The sequence below is a fragment of the Alligator mississippiensis genome, chromosome 5 (assembly GCF_030867095.1).
Source record: "Alligator mississippiensis isolate rAllMis1 chromosome 5, rAllMis1, whole genome shotgun sequence".
NCBI lineage: Eukaryota > Metazoa > Chordata > Crocodylia > Alligatoridae > Alligator > Alligator mississippiensis.
The window spans coordinates 208,340,427-208,360,588 of record NC_081828.1 but is presented as its reverse complement, the minus strand read 5'-3'; the positions used below and the strand labels follow the sequence as shown (position 1 = coordinate 208,360,588).

Genomic DNA, 20,162 nt, shown 5'->3' with positions numbered 1-20,162 from the left:
AAGACCTGTAAAGGATGGAAGACTAGATCCACCTCAAAGGAGGAGTATTCTGCACTGATCTGGACCTGTAGGGAGCGAACCAGGAAAGCCAAGGCTGCGACTGAACTCCAACTGGCTACATGTATCAAAGACAATAAAAAGTCCTTTTTTAGATAAGTGAGGAGTTGGAGGAAAAGCAAGGGTAACATTGGACCCCTGCTAAACTAAATGGGACAACTGACAACCAACGTCCAGGAAAAAGCCAACCTGCTTAATGGGTATTTGGCATCGGTTTTTCACCAAAATGCTATGCTAATAGATTTAAGAATGCAAATACTTCAGGCATACATTGCAAAGAAAAACATGGTTGTTGTGGTTGCACCAAAGAAAGAGAAGCTTAATATTTGTAATTTATTGTTTATTTTCATATACAAAAAGATAAACTTGAAATAATTCTTTCTAGGGTTTTTTTTCCTCCTATCAGTTGGGGTGCAGCTGCTTCACACTGAGCAAATACTACATTCATACTGGTTTATTCGGGCACCCAGTGCAAAGCTGAAGCAGCAAAACCCCAACTTGGCAGATCTAGTTTCAAACTTGAGACTCATTTCTAAAATACCACAGTAAAAAGGAACAAAGATCCACTGCAAATTTATGAACTATGATACAATGTTCTTTCCAAAATGTCTTCATTTCATAACCGCAATACAATGGATGTCTGCTTTAGGCCATTTTATATATGTATATATATATTTTTATATATATATATAATATATATAAAAAATCAGCACACTCTTCAATCCAAAAGGGGTTACAGCAACGAGCTTATCTCTTCTGTATACTCTTTTTCTTTAACAGGATACTTTAGTATAATTTTTGTTAACTCAGTAGTACAAGCTATTTCTGTTCTACATTTTTATAGCTACAAGAGTGAAATATAACCTACAACATTTACATTTCACATATCTTGGTATACAAACAGTACTTATTGAATTTGAGCCAAGGACCAAAAGTCTTTAAAAATTATTTCACCATCTGATAGAGCTTCCTGTAATTTACACTCAGTTTACTTTTGCCATCTTCTAAATCATTTACTTAATCTCATCATCTGAGTTATTACATCATTCACACTGGAAATCCTGGAGAAACAGGTTACTGCAAACTCTTATGTATACTCATATATATATACAAGTTAAGTAACACAGCGTAATAAGACTTAGCTATCCATCCTAAAACTGATATGCACATATTTCACTAAGCTAGACAAGTCTTAGGATTTTTTATTTTATTTCTTTAAATAAAGCACAAATTTAGAAGTAGCTGGTAAAACTGACAATATGATGGTTTTAAATGACACATGGTTAGGGTGAGATTTCTTTCTGCTGGTGCCAAAACATTTTCTTGTGAGTTTTGTACTATGCTGTGTTGTTTAACTGTATGCGTCTAATGTTACATGCAGAAAGCTCTTTCCACAAGAATTGACAAATTGTACTGAAGTCCACTTCACAGTATAAAATTCGTCAAACTTAAGGACAAATGTGAAAAATATTAACAGGTGAAAGATTAGGCCTTCAACTCTATCATGACAATCATGCAGAATTCATTAAGCAGATATTCTGAACAGGATGGCAGTGGCATTGTGCGGATTTTGGGTGTAGACTTGGGATCAAGAAGCATGTTAGTTTGCAGTAACCACCTTCTTTATTTGGGGCCCATTAAACATCTCTTTTTGCATCAATACATGATTCCATGGAAAAGCCATTGGCATGGAAAATATCGCCTTCTGAGAAATTTTAATACTTTTGTATATGATTTATTAAAGATTCCCTGTGACCATCAATAGCCACATAAACATTTGACAAACTAACACAGGTCCTAAAAAAAGGAGCAACTGATCTTCCTTCCTTCCGATTAGTTCATCTTTGGATAGAAAGGTTACCATTTCACATACATAAAATGTGAACTATATTGGTGCATCAGGTACCTAGCTAAAATTATAAACCGTTTAATACACAGCTCTCAAAAAGACATGGCTGGTGAGAACAGGACTATAGATTTTTCCTTCTGGAGAGACTGGTAGGCTTACAGTTCTCTCAATCAAATGCTGTTATGAAATAATCCATTAGGGTTGAAGTTCTTCATAAGACAACCCACAGGAGAAGGGGGTGGGGGAAGTAAGATCCATTTAAATTATAAAGATCTGCCAATATGCCCCCTGCTATCCAGAGAACGTTGTTTTCATCATTACACTCCATGCACAACTCCGTAAAATATCTCAATCCTGATCCCCCTAGCTATCTTCTTATATGGGCAAATGTGCGGCCAAGAAATGCTACTAACAGCTACTCAACCGGGATTTTAAAATGACTATGATGGTCACTGGGTAAAACTTTAATTTTTTAGAATGGGAGAGAAAATTGAACAAGTCATGGCCAATGCTTTCCTTTTCACAAAAAAAACAATTTTTTACAGTAATTTTCCCAGAAGGCATGGTGGTTCATTATGGTTTAACCATACCAACCTTAGCCGAATGGTCTACAGTTTTTAGCAACTGGAATTGTCCCCCCTGCCCTCTGCTTCGAAAGGGGGCAAAAATGCAGGAACAGCATTTTAATCATATAATGTGTGCCAATAAAATACTGAAAATACTAGAAAGAGAACAAAGAAAGCACTTTTCGGATAACAGCCTCTTGAATCACATCCAGCACAATGCCATTATAGAGCTTTCCAGAAGCCCTTCTGGTTTTAATGTTGGAAAACAAAAAGGTTTGCTTTTTTCCTTCAGTCCTTGGGGATCATTTGCCATTTATATATATATATTATATATATATATATATATATATATAATATAAAAACACCCATATGTAGCAGGGTTCCTGTTTGCGTATGTTACAATATTGTAGTATCAAGGAGAATCCAGATAGCAACACTGTTTAATGTGAGGTTTGAGGTAATTGGTTCTTGAAATACCTGGATCACAGAATGCATCCAGAAACAACAGCTGGGCAATGAAAAGTGTTTTCTCAGACAGAAAAAACAAGTAAAAATATAGCTTACAGCAGTTGCTTTTACATGGAAAAATAAAGGCACAACAGAATAGTGTTACATTTCGGATGGACATAACAGAAGTATGATTTTTTTCCTCTGGCAGTGTACAAGTAGAAAGGATTACTGCTTACTTCATAAGCTATAACTTTAGTTAGAGAGAGAGAAAGAACTTTGCCGTAAACCAGAAGTTTTAGAGAACAGAAGTTGAATGTAAAGAAGAGGACAGGTTCACCAGGGACATTCAGAAAGTGCATCAGGAACACGCGCATCTCCTGGCTCCGCTCATGGAAATAGCAAGCCTGCCGCTGGCTTTAATGGGGACCAAAATTTCACCTGGAAAGACTGATGTGGAAGAATGATTTCTAACTACATAAGGCAGAACCGCCTTAAGCTTTCTAAGCCCTGATTTCAAAAGGGACGTGGTCAAGTCCACTGAATGCCACAGAACTGCATTCATCTCAATGGAAACACTTTCTTGTTTGGTCTCAAGCTGTTTCCTGCAGAGTTTGCAACTCTGGCATTGTGGCATCAGGGTAGTGTATAAGAACCAGTCTCACTTTCCAGTTTTCTTTACCATCTAGTCCAATTACACTGCCCAACTTGACTTAGAAGAAAAAAAGAAGGAACAGCAGATCTACATTTTTTAAATTCTTGCAGAAACACCTAGGAGTAACAGTTTAGGAAGCTTTCTTTTCTGAAGACGATTATTAATATGGCAGTGTCCCACACGTTTATCAGGGGCCGGACCGCCCCTAACCTGCTGGCAGTGAAATCTGACTTCAGAAATGCAGAAACCCTGGAAAAGTCTGACTTGTGTAGGCTGTCAGTACGTTTAAGAGGGAAGGGACTTCTACGAATTTGTTTTATCAATATTTACTGGCAACAGCTCCTTACAGATCACATCGTCCAGGAAGCAGAAGCATTTATAGTAAATGAATGTGGCAAACAGTTAGATCAGCCCAAGTATTTGGTCTTTTTAAATTCTTAACACTGACTTCACAACCTACTACAGCACCAGAGCAAACACAAACCCATACCGCTTACCACCTGGTGTTTTACATGGATACGTGAAAAAAAATCTTCCTGGTTAAATCTGAAGATGGCCATACAAAAGCAACAAGCATCTTTTGCAGAAAGGATGAGACGCGATATAACCAATTTTAACAATATAAATAGTGCAGTCCCCAAAACATGTCCAAGTACTTCCAAACCTGCTGCTTAAATTGGTTTCATACTTGACTTTTCTATCTGCTAAATTCTGATGTACTGCAGTTAGATTCAACATTATATATAATCTATATTTTTGCTGTGTTTACACAGACCTCTCTCCCTTTTCCCTGCAGAAACATATTAGACTTTACAAAAATAATCTGTGGTATAAAAGAATTTTCACACAATGTAGAATTTGATTGTATATGCAACTAAAAATATATATTTTCCCCAAAGTAAAAAAGGTCAAACCATCCTTATTTTTCCCTATTATTATATAGCCTACTTTTTATTTACAATGCCACCAAACAATATTTTGTATGCAAAAGTGTTAGACTGGGGATGCTTCTTGCTTAACCACCTCAACTGGAGTACTACTTGAACAAGAACTACAACATTATGGTCACAGTGCTATCAAGCAGTAGCGTCTTCTGCAATTTGAGTCTCTTACTTTCCTAACAAGAATATCTTTTATCCAGAAAACAGGGTATGTTACAGTCTGCCTACGAGCCAGTGCTATAGGAATTAAACTGGTGTTTCTCAGTTTACATGCTGTGGGCTAAGAAATCAATGCATTTTTGCATCTGAGTGGGCTTCCAAGATCCCATCCTACTCCTACTGATGTGAATGACTTCAGTAGAAACAAGGTGGAGTCCACAGTACCAGGGAAAAAGGAGTTTTCTTGCTAATTACAGAATTAGGACAATGACGTTTCCTGCGTCTTGCCTCTAACACCTGTACACACCCCAGAGGTGTAGCATTTCCGCAGGTGTAATTTTTACCTACCATGTTTTATCCTGTAACAGAATTGCACTTTGAAAGCATGAGAAAGATGGGTAATAAGAGCACCAAGACATTCTGGCTCATACTTTGAAGTGACTCTGTATTCATGAAGGCCCCTCATTAAAGAAAAGCCGTGTTCAGTTTGGGGCTGTGTTCACATTCTTGTGCTTAAAACAATACTGCAACCTAGAGGATGTGAAGATGTGAACAAGTCAGTCTTTGTGTGTCCTGATCAATAATATAAAGGAAGCATCACAGGTTAACCAAACCAAATGATTAGAGGAATTCAAGTGTGGGGCGATGCCCTCGACTACAGAAAGTGCTTAAACTTGTGTATGCATTCATAACAAGAACTAGGGGCCCCGTCTTACACTCACATATTCTGACCTCAGTAGACACAGAAAGGTGGATTATGTTGAAAGTAACTATTGTGACAATATAATTCATAACAGTTTTACTATTAACTATTGCAAGACTTGAGTTTCCTTCAAATTTGTAGGGTAGGAGTTTGTAATGATTTTTTTCAAGGGCATGACAAAATGGCAGGAGGAATTAGTGACTGGTTATATCTCAAATGGATTTTAGTTTAATTTTTATTTAAAGTTAAAATGAAGTAGTATATTATTCATACCTCGACTGACAATCAATAGTGTAATCCTTTACAAGAGTGTATAACTTCAGGAATGAATGGATTCTGCCTGTATCATTACAGCAATCAACGATTTCTCACAGCATGTGCTACTAGGTTATTATAAGCTAGATTGTGATGCCTTCATTCACATCAAAAAGTACCTTACTCCAGAAGTTTTATTGTTGGGTTTTTTTTTACTGGACTTTAACATTAGGAAAAGAATTGCAAAACATCCCTACTATTCAATCCATGGCTGGCTGCTTAGCTTTCTGGCAACTGAACTCTAAAAATATTAACCGTGGCTCACTTGACTGCCTTGTAAAACATGGCTTATCTTTTGAGAATAAAATGCACAAAAGACTGTCAATAGTCTCTGTTAAGGAATTAAAATAATTAAAAAATCACTTCTGGGGTATACCGCTCCTAAGTTCACAGAACTTAGACTTCTAGGGTGCTTACAGATGTGGGGGGGGGGTCCCCAAAAAACAGCATTTTACTTTCAGCTCAGTGCTCCCCCATGCCAAGTGCAGCACATACCCAGAAAAGGAACTGTCCAGGGTCTGTACAGCTCATGTACTTCAGCGGGGCTTTTTGGTGCTTTTATCTAATAGCTGATTGGATCAGCTATTAAATAAAAGAGCCAAACCCCACCGCTGAAGTGCATAAGCTATACAGGTGCCAGGAAGCTGGGTCAAACTGATGTGATTACTCTTCCAGTAAAGTGTTGTTTTGTTTTGTTTTGTCTTTCCCCACCTGTCAGCAGCCCTGAAGAGTACCAAAACCTCTCCGCCATACTGGTGGCAAAAAAAGAAAGAACGAACAATTTACTTCCTTTACCAGGTTGTTGGAGATTATTTGATGATCCAGACCTATTTAAAACCTTTAATCAGCATGAATAAATTAACTGATGCTTATCCAAGACTAATTTACAGCCTTTCCTTCTAAAATGCACATATATTTAAAACGAGAGCACTACACTCATTTCCAAAGCCGCTGCTCTGATATTATCATGGGATTAGCGAGTCCATAGCTCTGTCACAAACAGACATTTTCTGTTCTTGGAGAAGTTCCCATCTTGGAAGAGTAGGGAAGGAGCGTTGTTGCACACATGACAGCGCAGGAAATATGCAAGGAACAAGGTTTTTGGAGGATAACTTTTACTGGCCCAACTATATCACTGGGAGAGATATGACAAGCTTTTGGCCATAAGTGCCCTTTTGCATCTTAAAGTGTGAGCTCGTACTTAACTTACCCATGAAAATGAACAAATTTAATCCATACATCCTACACAGGTCTACCGAATGTGGCACGCTACGTCCCAGGCCCATGCGGGTGGAAGGAAACAGCCACTCTGTTGGATGCAGGACAGGACCACCCAAAGCACTTGTGGGAGAACACTTTTCAAGGACGATCTCTCTGTCCTGACTTCACGGTCCGTACATTCAAGAGAAATCTACCTTCCTTTTTCATGTCCTTGTGACAAGGTATTTAGCAGAATTTGCAGATTCGTTGGAATCAGACAGGGCTGCACCACTCCTGAAAGTTAAGCACCGCTCCTGGGAACAAACACTCGCAGCTTTACTGGACGCTAAAGACCATGGACTAAACATACACTACCGTTTCCCGCCTCGTTAGAATTGAACTGCTGTTTCTGTTAACCTCTCTGCACTCCACAGATAATAAAGACCCTATTTCCCTTCTGAATGGGCTTTTCTTTTACATAATTAGCTTATCTCTTCAGCTGCACATCTCTTTTTGCAGCTCCTTGCGATAACATCTTTGCTCCAGGTTTACAACCTCTTTCCACTCTTTTTTCTTTTACACATGGAGTTAAAACACAGGCCACTTTTATCTAGTTTTTAGCTTAGGCTAGACCTGCTTCCTTCCCAACCTTGAGGAAGGGCACCTTGTGCTGGAAAGCTTGTCTAACATCTCTCCCAACTATGCAATTGGTTCAATGAAAGATATCACCAAAAAAAACCCCTTGCTTCTCATATTTCCTGGCCCATCGTGGCCACAATACCACTCCAACCCAAATCCTGATACCTTCTTGACAACTAAAATAAAGGGTAAAATCTTGGCTCTGAGGTCGAGGAAACTTCTACTATTATCATTGCCATTTAGGTTATTTCCGATTAATATTAAACTATAAATTATAAATGGAGTGACCCACTTTTGGATTCTGCAAGAGCAGAATATTTAAAGAGCATATTTTATGTAGGCTTCTATCTTTGCCTACATACATGGCAATCACTAGTACTTTACAATTAATACCTGGTTGAACCAATCTGATTTAAAAGAGTGTTGGATGAAAACTGTTGCTTATGAAAACTACAGCTGTGAATACAGCTTATTGCTAAATTGGGAAATGCCTTTACAGTACTGAACGACATTTAAGCGAATGTAATAAAATGGACAATTCCAATGACAGAATGCAGACATTAAATTATCTGCTTGGTCTTTAGAAAATTAGGCAGCTGAGACCATCAGGGATCATCTACATGAAAACGTTGTACCAATTTAACAAACACATATTTAACACGCTTAGCTGAACTGGTGCATGTCTGTAAGTAGCCAAGAGATAGATGTGCACACCCACCCGCCCCACAGTTGCCCTTAACATTTCTAACTGGACACGCATGCACTTCAGAAACTTCCTCTAACCAACTCTAGACATAATTTAGTAAAATGATCTGTAAGGAACTGTTAAGCCAGGGAAAATGCCAGTACATCTCAATCCGCATGTGATCGAAGTTTGTATGTCCTTACAGTTCCCTGCAGTAAAAGAAGCTACATGTGGTAAGAGGTTTTGCTTATGCTGTCTCGAGGAGAAGGTTGAAGACACCGTCTAATAGGCTATTAAAATCATATGGCACTTTCAATAAATACTTTAAAGCTTCTTAACGAAATCATGTTTGGAAAAAGCAACTGCTGTAACAAGCCCGTTTTAGCTTTTACACATTAATGCTGAAGGAAAAAAAATCCAAAACAGCACACAGATCAGAATAGTTAAAAGACAGTACAGCTTTTTTCTTTCTGTAACAATCTGAACCGACTCCCCTATACAGAGATCCCCCCCCAAAAAAACTAGTTTATTCAGTCTTTGCGCTAAACTCCCACCCCCCAAAGCTTAAATCACTTTTCCAAAGCATCAAACGTGTGTGTGTGTGTGTATATATATATATATATATATATATATATATATATATATATATATCTCAGTGCACAAATGTACTCAAAGGACAAAAGACAGACACTGATCCTGCAAACATAGGCATATGCTTCACTTGCAGCATGTAAATAGTGCTGTTGACATCAATGAAGCTATTTGCATGCCTATCATTCAGCGTAAGTGTGTTTGTAGCATCACTGCCAAAGTTGTTACCCCCTCTTCCCCTAACAGGGGCATGAAGTGTGCCAGAATGGTATGATTTTGCTTCTGTTTTTGTTAACATGTTCTGTACAGGATCACATTAAGAATCAGAAACTGCCACACACATGCACAAGCAAATACACTTACATGTGTGTATGTATTTATATGCACATATACATTCATTAACTTGAAAGAATAGTTTAAGACTTTATTTAAATAGACAAGTTAAGGCAATTATCTCTCTCCAAGAAAAAGGACTTTGTCCTTTTGTGGACTCTAGTGTGGTGGGGGTTTTTTTTAAAGCTACACTTTTGAGAAATAATATTCAGCGTTATACTTTATTCTTCCAATTGGTAATTTTGTTTGCTGAAAAATGACACCTACACTAACATTCCCTGTTGACAATCTGTGCGCGACAAAATGCCCAATCTGTTTCTCTAATACCAATTTGTATATTTTAACAGGGTAATTAGTTTAGGATTGTATTTTGGCATCAATGCAAACAAAAGTTTAAAAGTCCTGGCAATCAAATCAGGATAACTTTGTCAGTCTAGCAAGACACTGATGTTCATATTGATTTCATAGGCTGAGAAAAAGTAAAACACGTAATAAAAAGATGTACTGTCCTTTCACTAAAACAGACCGAACAAAATAACACAGAATGGAAACAGTCTTCACAAACAAGAGTGAATAATGCCCAGGTACCTTATATAGGCAGTTATTCTACAACTGTATACAGTTATTTACAATGGTGCTTTATAAAACAAAACCAAAAAAAAAAAAAATGGTAACACTTCCTAAAAGATTTTGGAACTTTTTTTCTTTTTTTTCTTTTTTTAAAACTCCCTTGTCATAAAAGCCAACTTACATTAAAATATACTTACTACAAGACAACACAACTAACAAAATATATAATAAAACTCATACAAGTAGAAAATTCTGAGGTATTTCTGGTTTGAGGTGGTCTGTGGTCGTGAAGTTTAATTTTTTTTTTCAGTTTAAACCTCGAAAGCCGCGTAACGTGTGTGTGTGTGTATTTTGTTGTTTGTTTTTTTTCTTCTTCTCAAACATTGCATGTTTTGCAAATTAAAAAAATATTTAAATGTTGAATCAGCAGCATTAGGAACATTCACTGACTAGAGCAAGTTTATGGCATAATAGAGTAACGGTATTTTAAAATATGCACCACTTTAAGACAAAAAGAGTTTAGTCACAGAGTAAGGAGAAAGCAGCATCAAAGAAACCAGTTTAAAAGATGCTATGATAAACACCACTGCTGCTCGGTCCACTCCTTGTGATCTATAACTGTACAATTCATATACTTCTTGGGTGCTACAGCAGTTGTCTGTCATTGGCCCAGGTCATGTGTTTCTCCCTCCAGAAATTCATTTTTTTTTTCTTTTATCCATCTACACTAGTAGCTGGGGCTAAGCAGTCATCCAACCCTGAGGCCTTTTTCCCTGAACTGCTACAGTATTTAAAGCAAGATGCAAATGCTTTCAAATCTTCCAGTACATACTTCACATGGCATTTCTGAGAACATACTTAGTTCCCTCTTAGTTATGCTGCTTAAAAGCACTTTCCTCCCCTTATTACCTGGGGTTTAGAAAATAAAACACAAGCGTGGTCTTTGTCATTGTTGTTGTTCTTTTAAGACCCAAGCCTGAGATAGTGGAGGAAGAAAGAACTAGTGCCTTGCTTATGCCATTGGCTCTTTAACCCAACTTTCTCCATGCACTGCAGTGAATAATACTCTGCCTCAAAAATGTCCTTCCCCTCGTTAACTGGTTACCTGAGAAGTAGCTCCATAGCAAATGATGTTTCTCCAAATGCTGCAAAGTCCAACGTTGCTCTCCCCCAACCCCTATTCTAGACTCCCCCCTTCAACTCTACCATCAAAGAGTTAACATTCGCTTTCCGGTTTCTTTTTTTTCCTCCCATGTTACAATGACACCCGTTAGATCCGTAAAAGACACATCTGCTGTTTTTTTTTTTGAAGCTCACTGTCTTAAAAAAAAAAAAAAAAAGAAAAAAGAAAAGAAAGGGGTGGGGGAAATAAAACAGGGGAAAATATCCTTTTGAGGAAGGTGTAATCTTATGTAACAGTCTTAAGTTTTCTCCAAAGTTTGCAGCATTGTGTTTTCTAAGATGGTAGGTGGTTTTCCTTTACGTCACAGATGCTCTGTGTAGAAGACAGACCAATAAAGAGAAACCCAGAAAACTGAATTAAAAACAAAACTGAAGCGAGTTTGTTGAGGTTCTGAGGTACCTGCACCTTTTCTGCATTCATTAGTCGGCGCCTGAATGCTTGCTGAGATGTCCATTTTTTTTTTAATACAGTAGAGCAATGTGCTGGTAAAAATGATCCGATCCAAAAAAATAATAATAATAACAATAATAATAATAAAAAGTCAAGATAAAATAGCAGCTGCATTCATGTGTTTGTTGGGTTTTTGTTTTGTTTTTTTTTTCACTTTTGTTTTTTCTTTAAATTCACTGAGTCTGGAAAAAAAAAGCGAACCAGGACTTAGATACTAGACTCTTTGGGCGGCAAGTCCACATTTGTGACGGACGTCACGATGGAAACGAGGCAGTCCGAGGTAGTGCCGTTTACCGATTTGCGGATCTGAGAAATACGCTCTTCGACACAGCCTGCTGAGAGTCGGGCCTCTGCATCGTGGTCCCAGCATTCTTCAATTGTCACGCACAGCTGCGCCAAACCCTGCAGAGAAGTTGGGAGACACAAGCACGCTTAGCAGACAGGTTCTCTTTGAAACGGTCTTGATACTGGAGCAGGGAGGCGCCTCCATATAGGTGTGCCTGTGTTGCACGTCTGCAAAGCACGGAAGGGAGAAGTCCAGTAGGGCTTCCCCCCCTTCTCTTGCATGTGCTGCCTTGACCTGGGGCGTGACAGCGAGAAAAATGAGAAAAGTGGCATGCCTATCATGCTGCCATGTTCTGAGTCATGGTGCAGTGTATCAGCATGGGGGGGGACCCCTATGGGAGCTCCCCACTCTTCACTTGAATCCCCCTATGGAGCGACTCTCCAGCATCCAGTCTGCAAACACAGAAGGAAGAAATCCTGCAGGACTTCCCCCCTCCGTGCTTTGTAGGGAGATTCCCCTGAGCCCTATCACACGGGTGCATCTGCAAGCGGGAAGCCTCAAGCTGGAGCAGAGCACCCAGGGCCCTTTTTCCCCAGGACCAGGCCCCTGAAGCCCTGGGAGGGGCAGGGGACAGACCCTGGAGGGTGGCAGCACTGGCAACACCTGTTAGAAATTCTTGTAGCAGCTCAGGTCTGCCATGACACATTATGGCACAGCTAGTTATGCTCCAAAGCAGACACCTGTTTTCAACCTAGGTTTCAAGGCTTTGAGGTAGAAAAGTCAAGTACTGTGATACTGAGAATAAAATCATGAGATTCAGTAGTACTGCTACCAACACCATAACTTCATCATATTCCTAATGAAATGCATCTTCATTTGTGTATTCATCCTACAGAGCTACTGTGCTAAACACCCCACCATCAATACTGCTAACCTCCAATTATTTGAACCCAAGTTACCAAGAACTCTGAATAAGCGAGATTTAGCCACATATTCCAAGAACAAATGTCCCCAATTTTTGGAAAATTACATACCACTAAATCTGCCTAAGACTGACACAGCTAGTCTTCTGATGATGGAATCAGAAGGCAGGCAGCCTTTCAAATATTTGAAGACTGCTATCGTGATGTCCTTTTCCACAATAGCTTCATTTTCTCCAAACTAAACACAGACACCTCCTTCTTTCCTCATACAGCTTGCTTTCCACCCTCATCATTTGTTGTTCACCTTAGGACCCTTCCCAGTTTATCATCATCCTTCTTACAATTAATGCCCAAGGCTCAACATATTGCTTCAACTGAGACTTCACCATCATGAAAATGGTTGGTCCTATCAACTCTTATGTTCAGGCATGTAAACGTTCGGGTAATGCAACCCAAAATGGCACGTGCCCTTTTTACAACAGTATCACAGAGTTGACTCATGTTGAATGTGTGAACTACTATAAGCCCCAGATCCTTCTCAGCAGTGCTACAGCCTGACTACTGCCCTCCTCTCCTCCATTCTTTATTTGTACACCTGCTTTCTTCCTTAGGGGCACATCTACATCAGATGGTACGTCATCATAGCAGTGAGCTATGTCGCGTAGCTCATTGCTACAGTAACGTAGCATTGGCGGGCATGAACTGTGACGCTGACACTACTGCACAGTAGCTCATTGCTACTACACAGTAGCATGGGAAAAAACCCATGTGGCTTAAGCAAGTACTTAAGAACTGCAGAGTCTGGCACACATGTAGATGTGCCCTACGTGTAGCATCTTACATTGATCCTAGCTGAATTTCATTTTGCCCTCTTCAGCCCAGTTCTCCAATTTACCAAGGCCCCTTTGAATTTTAATCCTACCCTCCAAAGTGTTTGCAACCCCTCCCAGTTTTTTATTGTCTGCAAATTTCATCAGTACACTCTCATTTAGTTCAAATTTGGTTTTAAATACATAGCTTCTTACCGGAGCACAGATCTACCGCGCTTCCTTTGTATCAACAATTAGTTATATCAGGGATAATAGCCTTGCCTTTGATAAATGCATGCTGCATCTTTATCCCGTTCTCCCTTCGTTTCTATATCTAATTAATCTTTCCCTCAAAATTTGTTCTGAAGCCTTGTCTGCTATTCAGATCAGACGTGCATGTCTATAGTAGACTGGATCAATTTCCCTCCTTGCTTAAAAATAGCTACTGCATTTACTATGCTCTCGCCATACTAAACAAGGTCTCATAAACAAATGCAAGAGGCAAGGATGGCTTAGGGTGGTATCTTACTGGCCCAACTGCATAGCTGGGACACAGTTAGACAAGCTTTTGAATGCAAAACATTCTTGCATTGTAGGGAAAGCCTTGCCTCTTGTATAATTTCTGGACCATCCTGGCTACGACATAACTAATGACAGCAAAGAGTCGCACAATATTTGCATGCGTTCCATTTCTAATTATGGCAACAGAAGGTGAAACAGCCGATCACAATCAAAGTAAAAGAGTAGCTAAACTGCCCAAGAGAAAGGACACTGCAAGTGTCCTTGTACTCAACCCTGTGCTGCTGGCTTCAAAGGGAGACGGCCAAGGGAGTTGGGGCCTGATTTTTAGAACTGCTCAGGACTGGTTGATCCCGCAGAGGGTGGGCGCTCTTTGGAAAATCAGTCCCATCAGAAGTTCATCTGCAGTTTAGTTTATGCCTCAAGACAACAATGTTCTGCCAAACTGTGAAAGAGAATTTCCCTATTTTAATTGGTTTGAATTTAACAGTTGATACTCAACCGCCCTAATTCTAAGTACCAGGAAAAACATTTGAAACCATTAACAGCAAGGGACGTACAGGGTGTTTCAGCCAGTGATCTTTGAAAACAGGGCGCATCTTCTTGTGAACCACCACTTCTTGCAGGTCCTCAAGGGATGGGTGCTGACCAATCTCTTCTTCAAAAGGCAGCATATATTCATCCACTGGACCTGAGGTTGCATGGAGAGAACTGTATTAGTAAAGAGAAGGACTCCGGAAAGCCTCTTCACTTTGTGATGTGCAATTCCACAGCAACAAGAAGAACATGCACCTGCAAAGCAAAGCATAAACAGTGAACATGCTTCATGTGTCCTTCTAGAGAGACGTGACTTATGCTCCTCTACAATAAGGTTTGCTGTCACCTGTTTCAGTCCCTGAATTTCATACCAAGGGTCTGCTATGAGTCCTAACTTTTCCACAATAGTCCAAATGTCCTTTTCCTACTAGAAATCAGAGGGGTTTTGTTTGTTTAAATGACGCCAATTAACCCTTATTCATCAAATCCTGAATTTATTCTTCTGGCAGAAAATATTTAAACTGCTAGACATTTTGCGTTGGGTACTAACTTCTATGGTCGAGTACCCATGAAATATTTTTCATTGGTTCTTTCATGACCTCACCTGTTTATAGGCTTAAGTCAATACAGCCATCATTTAGCTGGCTGGTTTTGATTACTGCACCAGGGTAGTTGTTCTAAGCACTTTCCAATAAAAGCTTAGACATTCATACTTAGTATGTAGCTGCCATCCAGTTATGCTGTTACCCTTGTTGGAAGGAGGACATCTTCACAGGAAGGCACATCTTGCAATGAATAGCAAATTCTTGCAATTCTTTTTTCAGGGTTTTGATGGACATTTACACTAATAACCCAAGACAGAATGCAGGAATACATTAAGGCTAAATATGGCTAAGATTAACCCATAACGTTGAGCCATGAATTAGGGCCTCACAATTTGGGAGCTGCTTTGGAGCCCAGCATCTGGAGAAACTTCTCTGGGTCAAGTCCACTTTTAACATGTAGGCAACCACAACATGAAAAATACCTGTGTACCATTCCCAGGTTAACAGTGTAAAAGGACAGATAGAGCATGCTACTGACTATTCCTACTTGCAAGTGCAGGAGGAGAACGCTGCCAAGCATGGATCTACAATGATCTGGACCACGTGAAAATTGTTGAAAGATGCAACACAGGTTCCAGACTACACCTAAAACTGCGGTTTATTGAAACATCGCTTGGTGTTGTGACATTCTTGCTTGTACTCCGACACATGACAGCCCAATTAAAATGATCGGGTTGCTTTAGGGTTCTCAGATAAGACTCATTGTTTCTCAGCATCAAATGATGACTTTCAAGCAGGACTGTTCAAACTAACATAAAAACAAGAACAGGGTTATTTTATCTGAACAAGAACTGTCGGACCTCAAGAACGCATTGTTAAAATATTCTGAAGAACAGTTCAAATATTTTGTTTTTCCTGCTGATGTGGTACTAGGACTGAAACAAGCCTGGACTTTCTGGTCAAAGTACGATCCAGCTCAACAGATATAAGAACAATGCTAATAAAAATGTAATAGGGTATTTTTTTCTTGGTTGAGAACAGCTTTAATCAACAGTGTCCTGGATTTCAGCAAACACACAAAAACCCAAATTGCGGGTCAAAATGTACCTGGAAATGCACAGGAAGCCAGTCTACAGATAAACTCACTAAATCTGAATAGACTAATAAAGGGAGAGAAGAGCCTTTAAGGAAAGGCCAATTAAGGGGGTCATTTCAGTAAGCCTGAAGGTGTCGCAAGATATATTGCTTATTGGGTATCAATTATTTCCACATAAAACATTGACACTTGACAAGCTGCAATATTTGCGGGGCGGGGGGGTCTCTCCAACTGCCAGCCTTGTACATTCAACCTGGATTTGTGAGCTGAGCAGGGTTATTGCTGGCATGTATACCTCCAGCAATTACAGGTCCTGCTACCCCACAATATGCATGTGCATCCCACTGTCTTTAACCTGCAGTCCAAAGCTTTGTTGCTGCAGGGTGAATCGTTACAATTCAGGTCAACTTCCCATTGCTGTAGAGGTTCTGCCATCCACAAGACTAAACACATTTGGCACAGGAGACATGATGCTAGGTGTATGCAACCAGTGTGCTGAGCAAGAAAACTCTGTTTATACAAAGTCCCTTCAGAGGTGGAACTGCTCTATGTTCAATGCAGCTCCCGCTCAAGTCAAAGGAAGCCTTCCTGTTGACTTCAATGAGTGTTGTACAAGGCCTCTTTCACCCCCATGGTACCACTCTCCTCCTGCTGCCCTTCCCATGTCCTGGACAATAAGTTCCATTTAAAGTATATGATCAAACACCCCAGTTACAATGGGGTTTCTAAATGCTACTGTAATACAAATCAGCAATAATATTGAGTAACAAGCACCTTGAGGACTGGACTGTCCATTCCATTGCCTGATTCAATCCCAAAAGTTCAGAGTTGCAAGTCAGTCTTGGAGCTGACAGAAACAAAATGATTGCTTCTGCATCTCCGTGACTTCTGACAACATCAGGCAATCTCCTACACACAGCAACCCTGTCATTCAAGACCAACTGCGCTAATAGCACCTGGTGCATCTTTGGCAGCATGTGGGATAGATACCACAGTTTCAAGCGCTGTTTTGACAAGGGAACATTAAGGAAAAGCCCAGGGATACCAGGGCAGCAAACTCTAGTGGCTAACCACCAGAGAATCAAGGCTTCAGAAAGGAGCTACCGAAGGCAGCAACAGGGGCAATGTAATCAACCTGAGCCAGTTTTGAGATGGAACCTCATATTTTTATGCACAGGATTAAAGGCCTTAGTTTCTGTGATAGCAGGGGGCAATCTTTGGTTCCTAAAGGCTTTGATTTTACTTTTTTTTTTAATTGAAGTGTTTAGGGTTTCGTTCTTGCAATTTGGACAGCATCATCATAAATTGTACAGGGGCTAGGTCTGGCATGAGGACAGCTATGTCAGCCCCAGCACGTCTTTCTTCTGAGACCTAAGCAAGCTCCGAACTTAAGTGAAAGCTAGTAGGTTCTGACAAAACATGAGACCCCCTTTCACTGGCAACAGATGCATGCTGCACGGAGCATATTTAATGCTCTGAAAGAAGCCCCACTGTCAACTGTTCTCTCCTTCCCCCACCCTCCATAGTGGACTCCCAACCATTTTGCAATAATTGGCATATTAGTAACATACTTGGACACAAACACTGCGAAATCCAGGGGGAATAATGGTCTATTTTCAAAAACAGATTCGCTGCTTAATAAGAACATGCCATCACTCGAAATACATTATTTTTTGCCTTGAAATCTGCTTCTCTTTCCCATTCTATGCCATTATTCTATGCATATAAAATGTCACTTAACAGACCTGATAAAAACTATTTAAGAATGCAGTGGAATAGAAACTTAGATATCCAGAACCCAGGTAGAAACCAGCAATTTACAATATTCAAGCATCGGCAACTGATCTTAGGCTTAATTTTATACAACAGAAGATCATCTTTTGTCTGCACCGGGCTCCCTCTAAACTTAAGAACTTAAATGTGGGGTCAGTAGATTCACGTTGGAAATGTGATGCATTGTAGGCAATGCTTGGTCACATGTTTTGGTCATGTCTTACTATTAGCTTTTTTTGGAAAATAAATCGTAATGAGAGTTACCATGGTTTGGAACAGAGCATTGATACCTTTGGCAAACATGCATTTTCTTGGGTCTGTCCCTAAGGAATTCAAACTGAACCCTTCCTTCCGAGTTAGCATTCTTACAGCAGGCCTTGTTAGTACTATACAGGCTTATAATGCTGCCCTGGAAAAGTAAGACATCTTCAAAAGTTAAAATCAGGCACAACGAGATGGCACAGCATCTATGGAGAGAGTCACGTTTAACAAGTTTAACTGCTTTGAAAAATTTAGTACAATTTGGAAAAAAATGCTTGGAGTGTTTGGATAGCTAGAGTGTTGCTCATTGCACACTTCTTTTCTATCCCACTCTTTTCCTCCTTTCTTGCTTCCTTTTACTGCTGACTGCTCATCACTGACATGTACAGTTGTTATAAGTTTTTTCTCATTTTTGTATTGTATTAAAAAAGAAATCAATGAAAAAGAGCATGTCATTAACTCCACAAAGCCATCATTATTCTCCGGACGAAATGGCTCTACTGTAGCAGAGTTATCCACAGAGATGAGGGGAACTTTACACTTACCATCGACTGCTTTGCACCTGGAGACTAGCTCCCACAATACTAGTCCCATTGCATACATGTCTATTCTCAGGAAGGCATCTCGCTGGAAGTTGATTGCCCCCTCTAGCACCTCAGGAGCCATGTACCTCCTTGTTCCCACCTATGCAGAGAGAGAAAACAGAATGAAGTGAAATTTTGTCTTGGCCAAATCAAGGAGATAGGTGGGTTTGTATGAACTGCAGCAGCTCTGCCAACTACAAGGCTACTTCTGCTAAGCTGGCTTCAAACAAAAGCTCTTTCTGGCACTATTCCTCATGGAAACCATTTCCCTCATGCAAAACAGTTGTAAAGCACACATCCCTTACTGCATGTGCATGCATATGATACTCATTTAGATCATTACTATTCACTGAACTAAATGCAATGAGATAAGACAACCATGGCTGAAATTGTTTCTCCAGCCATCCTGGCACATACCCGCACATAAAGACATTTCTGGAGAGACTTGAAACATCCTAAGCTCTAGTTAGGCCCTGTTATTTGATTGCATCTGATGGCTCAAGTCTACAAAAGAATGGAAGACTGGTGAATTAGAAATGGTTTAACAGGGCTGGATAAAACACTCTTAACCATGTGCTGAAGAGAGGCAAACTATAACCCTGGGAAAACAGTTCTAACCATACATAAAAGAGCTGCAAACCCACATGGTGGGTGTGTGCAGTGGACCACTCCCAAAAAGCAGTGGCACTGGTGGGAAAAGAATAGAGTAAATCAGAGAATCACCCAATTCAGTGCTGGAATTCAGTCTTTCTTGGGAAGTCTGTGACAAACTACTCATCTTAGCAGTGTCTGATTGTGGGGCAAATACTGAATAGAAGGTGCAGAAGGAGTAGCCTACAAATCCAGAGAAGGGTAACAAAAATGGTCAAAGCTGTGGCTCGATTTGCACTGGCATTGGTAACTGCTACAACTCCCTTCTGGGACAAAGACAAAAGTAGTAGAAAGGATTTGTATAGCACATTCAAAAATATTAAGGTTATAAAAAGTAAAATTATTGGTTCTTCCTTTATACCCACTGGGTAACATGAGAACCAGGGAGTCATTCGTTGAAATTTAAAAGGCATCAAATTTATAACCAATAAAACTGTAGTAATTTTTTATATGCTGCATGTAGTCCGCTTACAAGATTTATTGCTGCAAAAGGTCAGGCAGGCAGCTACAATGGCTGAATTTTAAAAAATAATTGAATAATTTTGCAACTATTAATATTTGATGCCAACACAATAAAGATTGATCAAATCTCACATTTCGTGGTATAAGCCGATTATCTCCTGGGGTCAAGATGGACTCCACCTCCTCACTATGCGGCACTGCACAACTGATGATGAATACTAGTGGAAAGGCAAACTAGATGCTTTCTTCTGCAACAGCAGATAAAAGCTACTAGTGGAGCCATATTACCTTAAAAACAGCAGGTAGAAAGCATCTCACAGTACAGGAAATTTAAGATCTTGTGCCACTATCAAGAATGCTAGTGCACCTTTTG

At 39.8% G+C, this 20,162-nt stretch overlaps 1 protein-coding gene across 2 annotated transcripts in view; it reads right to left on the bottom strand.

Annotated features, from left to right (window-relative positions):
- Window positions 1–380: 380 nt before the first annotated feature.
- Window positions 381–20,162, bottom strand: part of ACVR2B (activin A receptor type 2B) — a 144,981-nt gene continuing 125,199 nt past the window's right edge. For both annotated transcript variants that reach the window (XM_019499185.2, XM_019499192.2), the window contains exons 9-11: window positions 18,638–18,776; window positions 14,441–14,571; window positions 381–11,745 (exon numbers count right to left, since the gene is read on the bottom strand). In XM_019499185.2, the coding sequence (XP_019354730.1) occupies window positions 11,551–11,745; window positions 14,441–14,571; window positions 18,638–18,776 (465 nt within the window). In that variant the 3' untranslated portion in view covers window positions 381–11,550. The remainder of the gene's footprint in view (window positions 11,746–14,440; window positions 14,572–18,637; window positions 18,777–20,162) is intronic.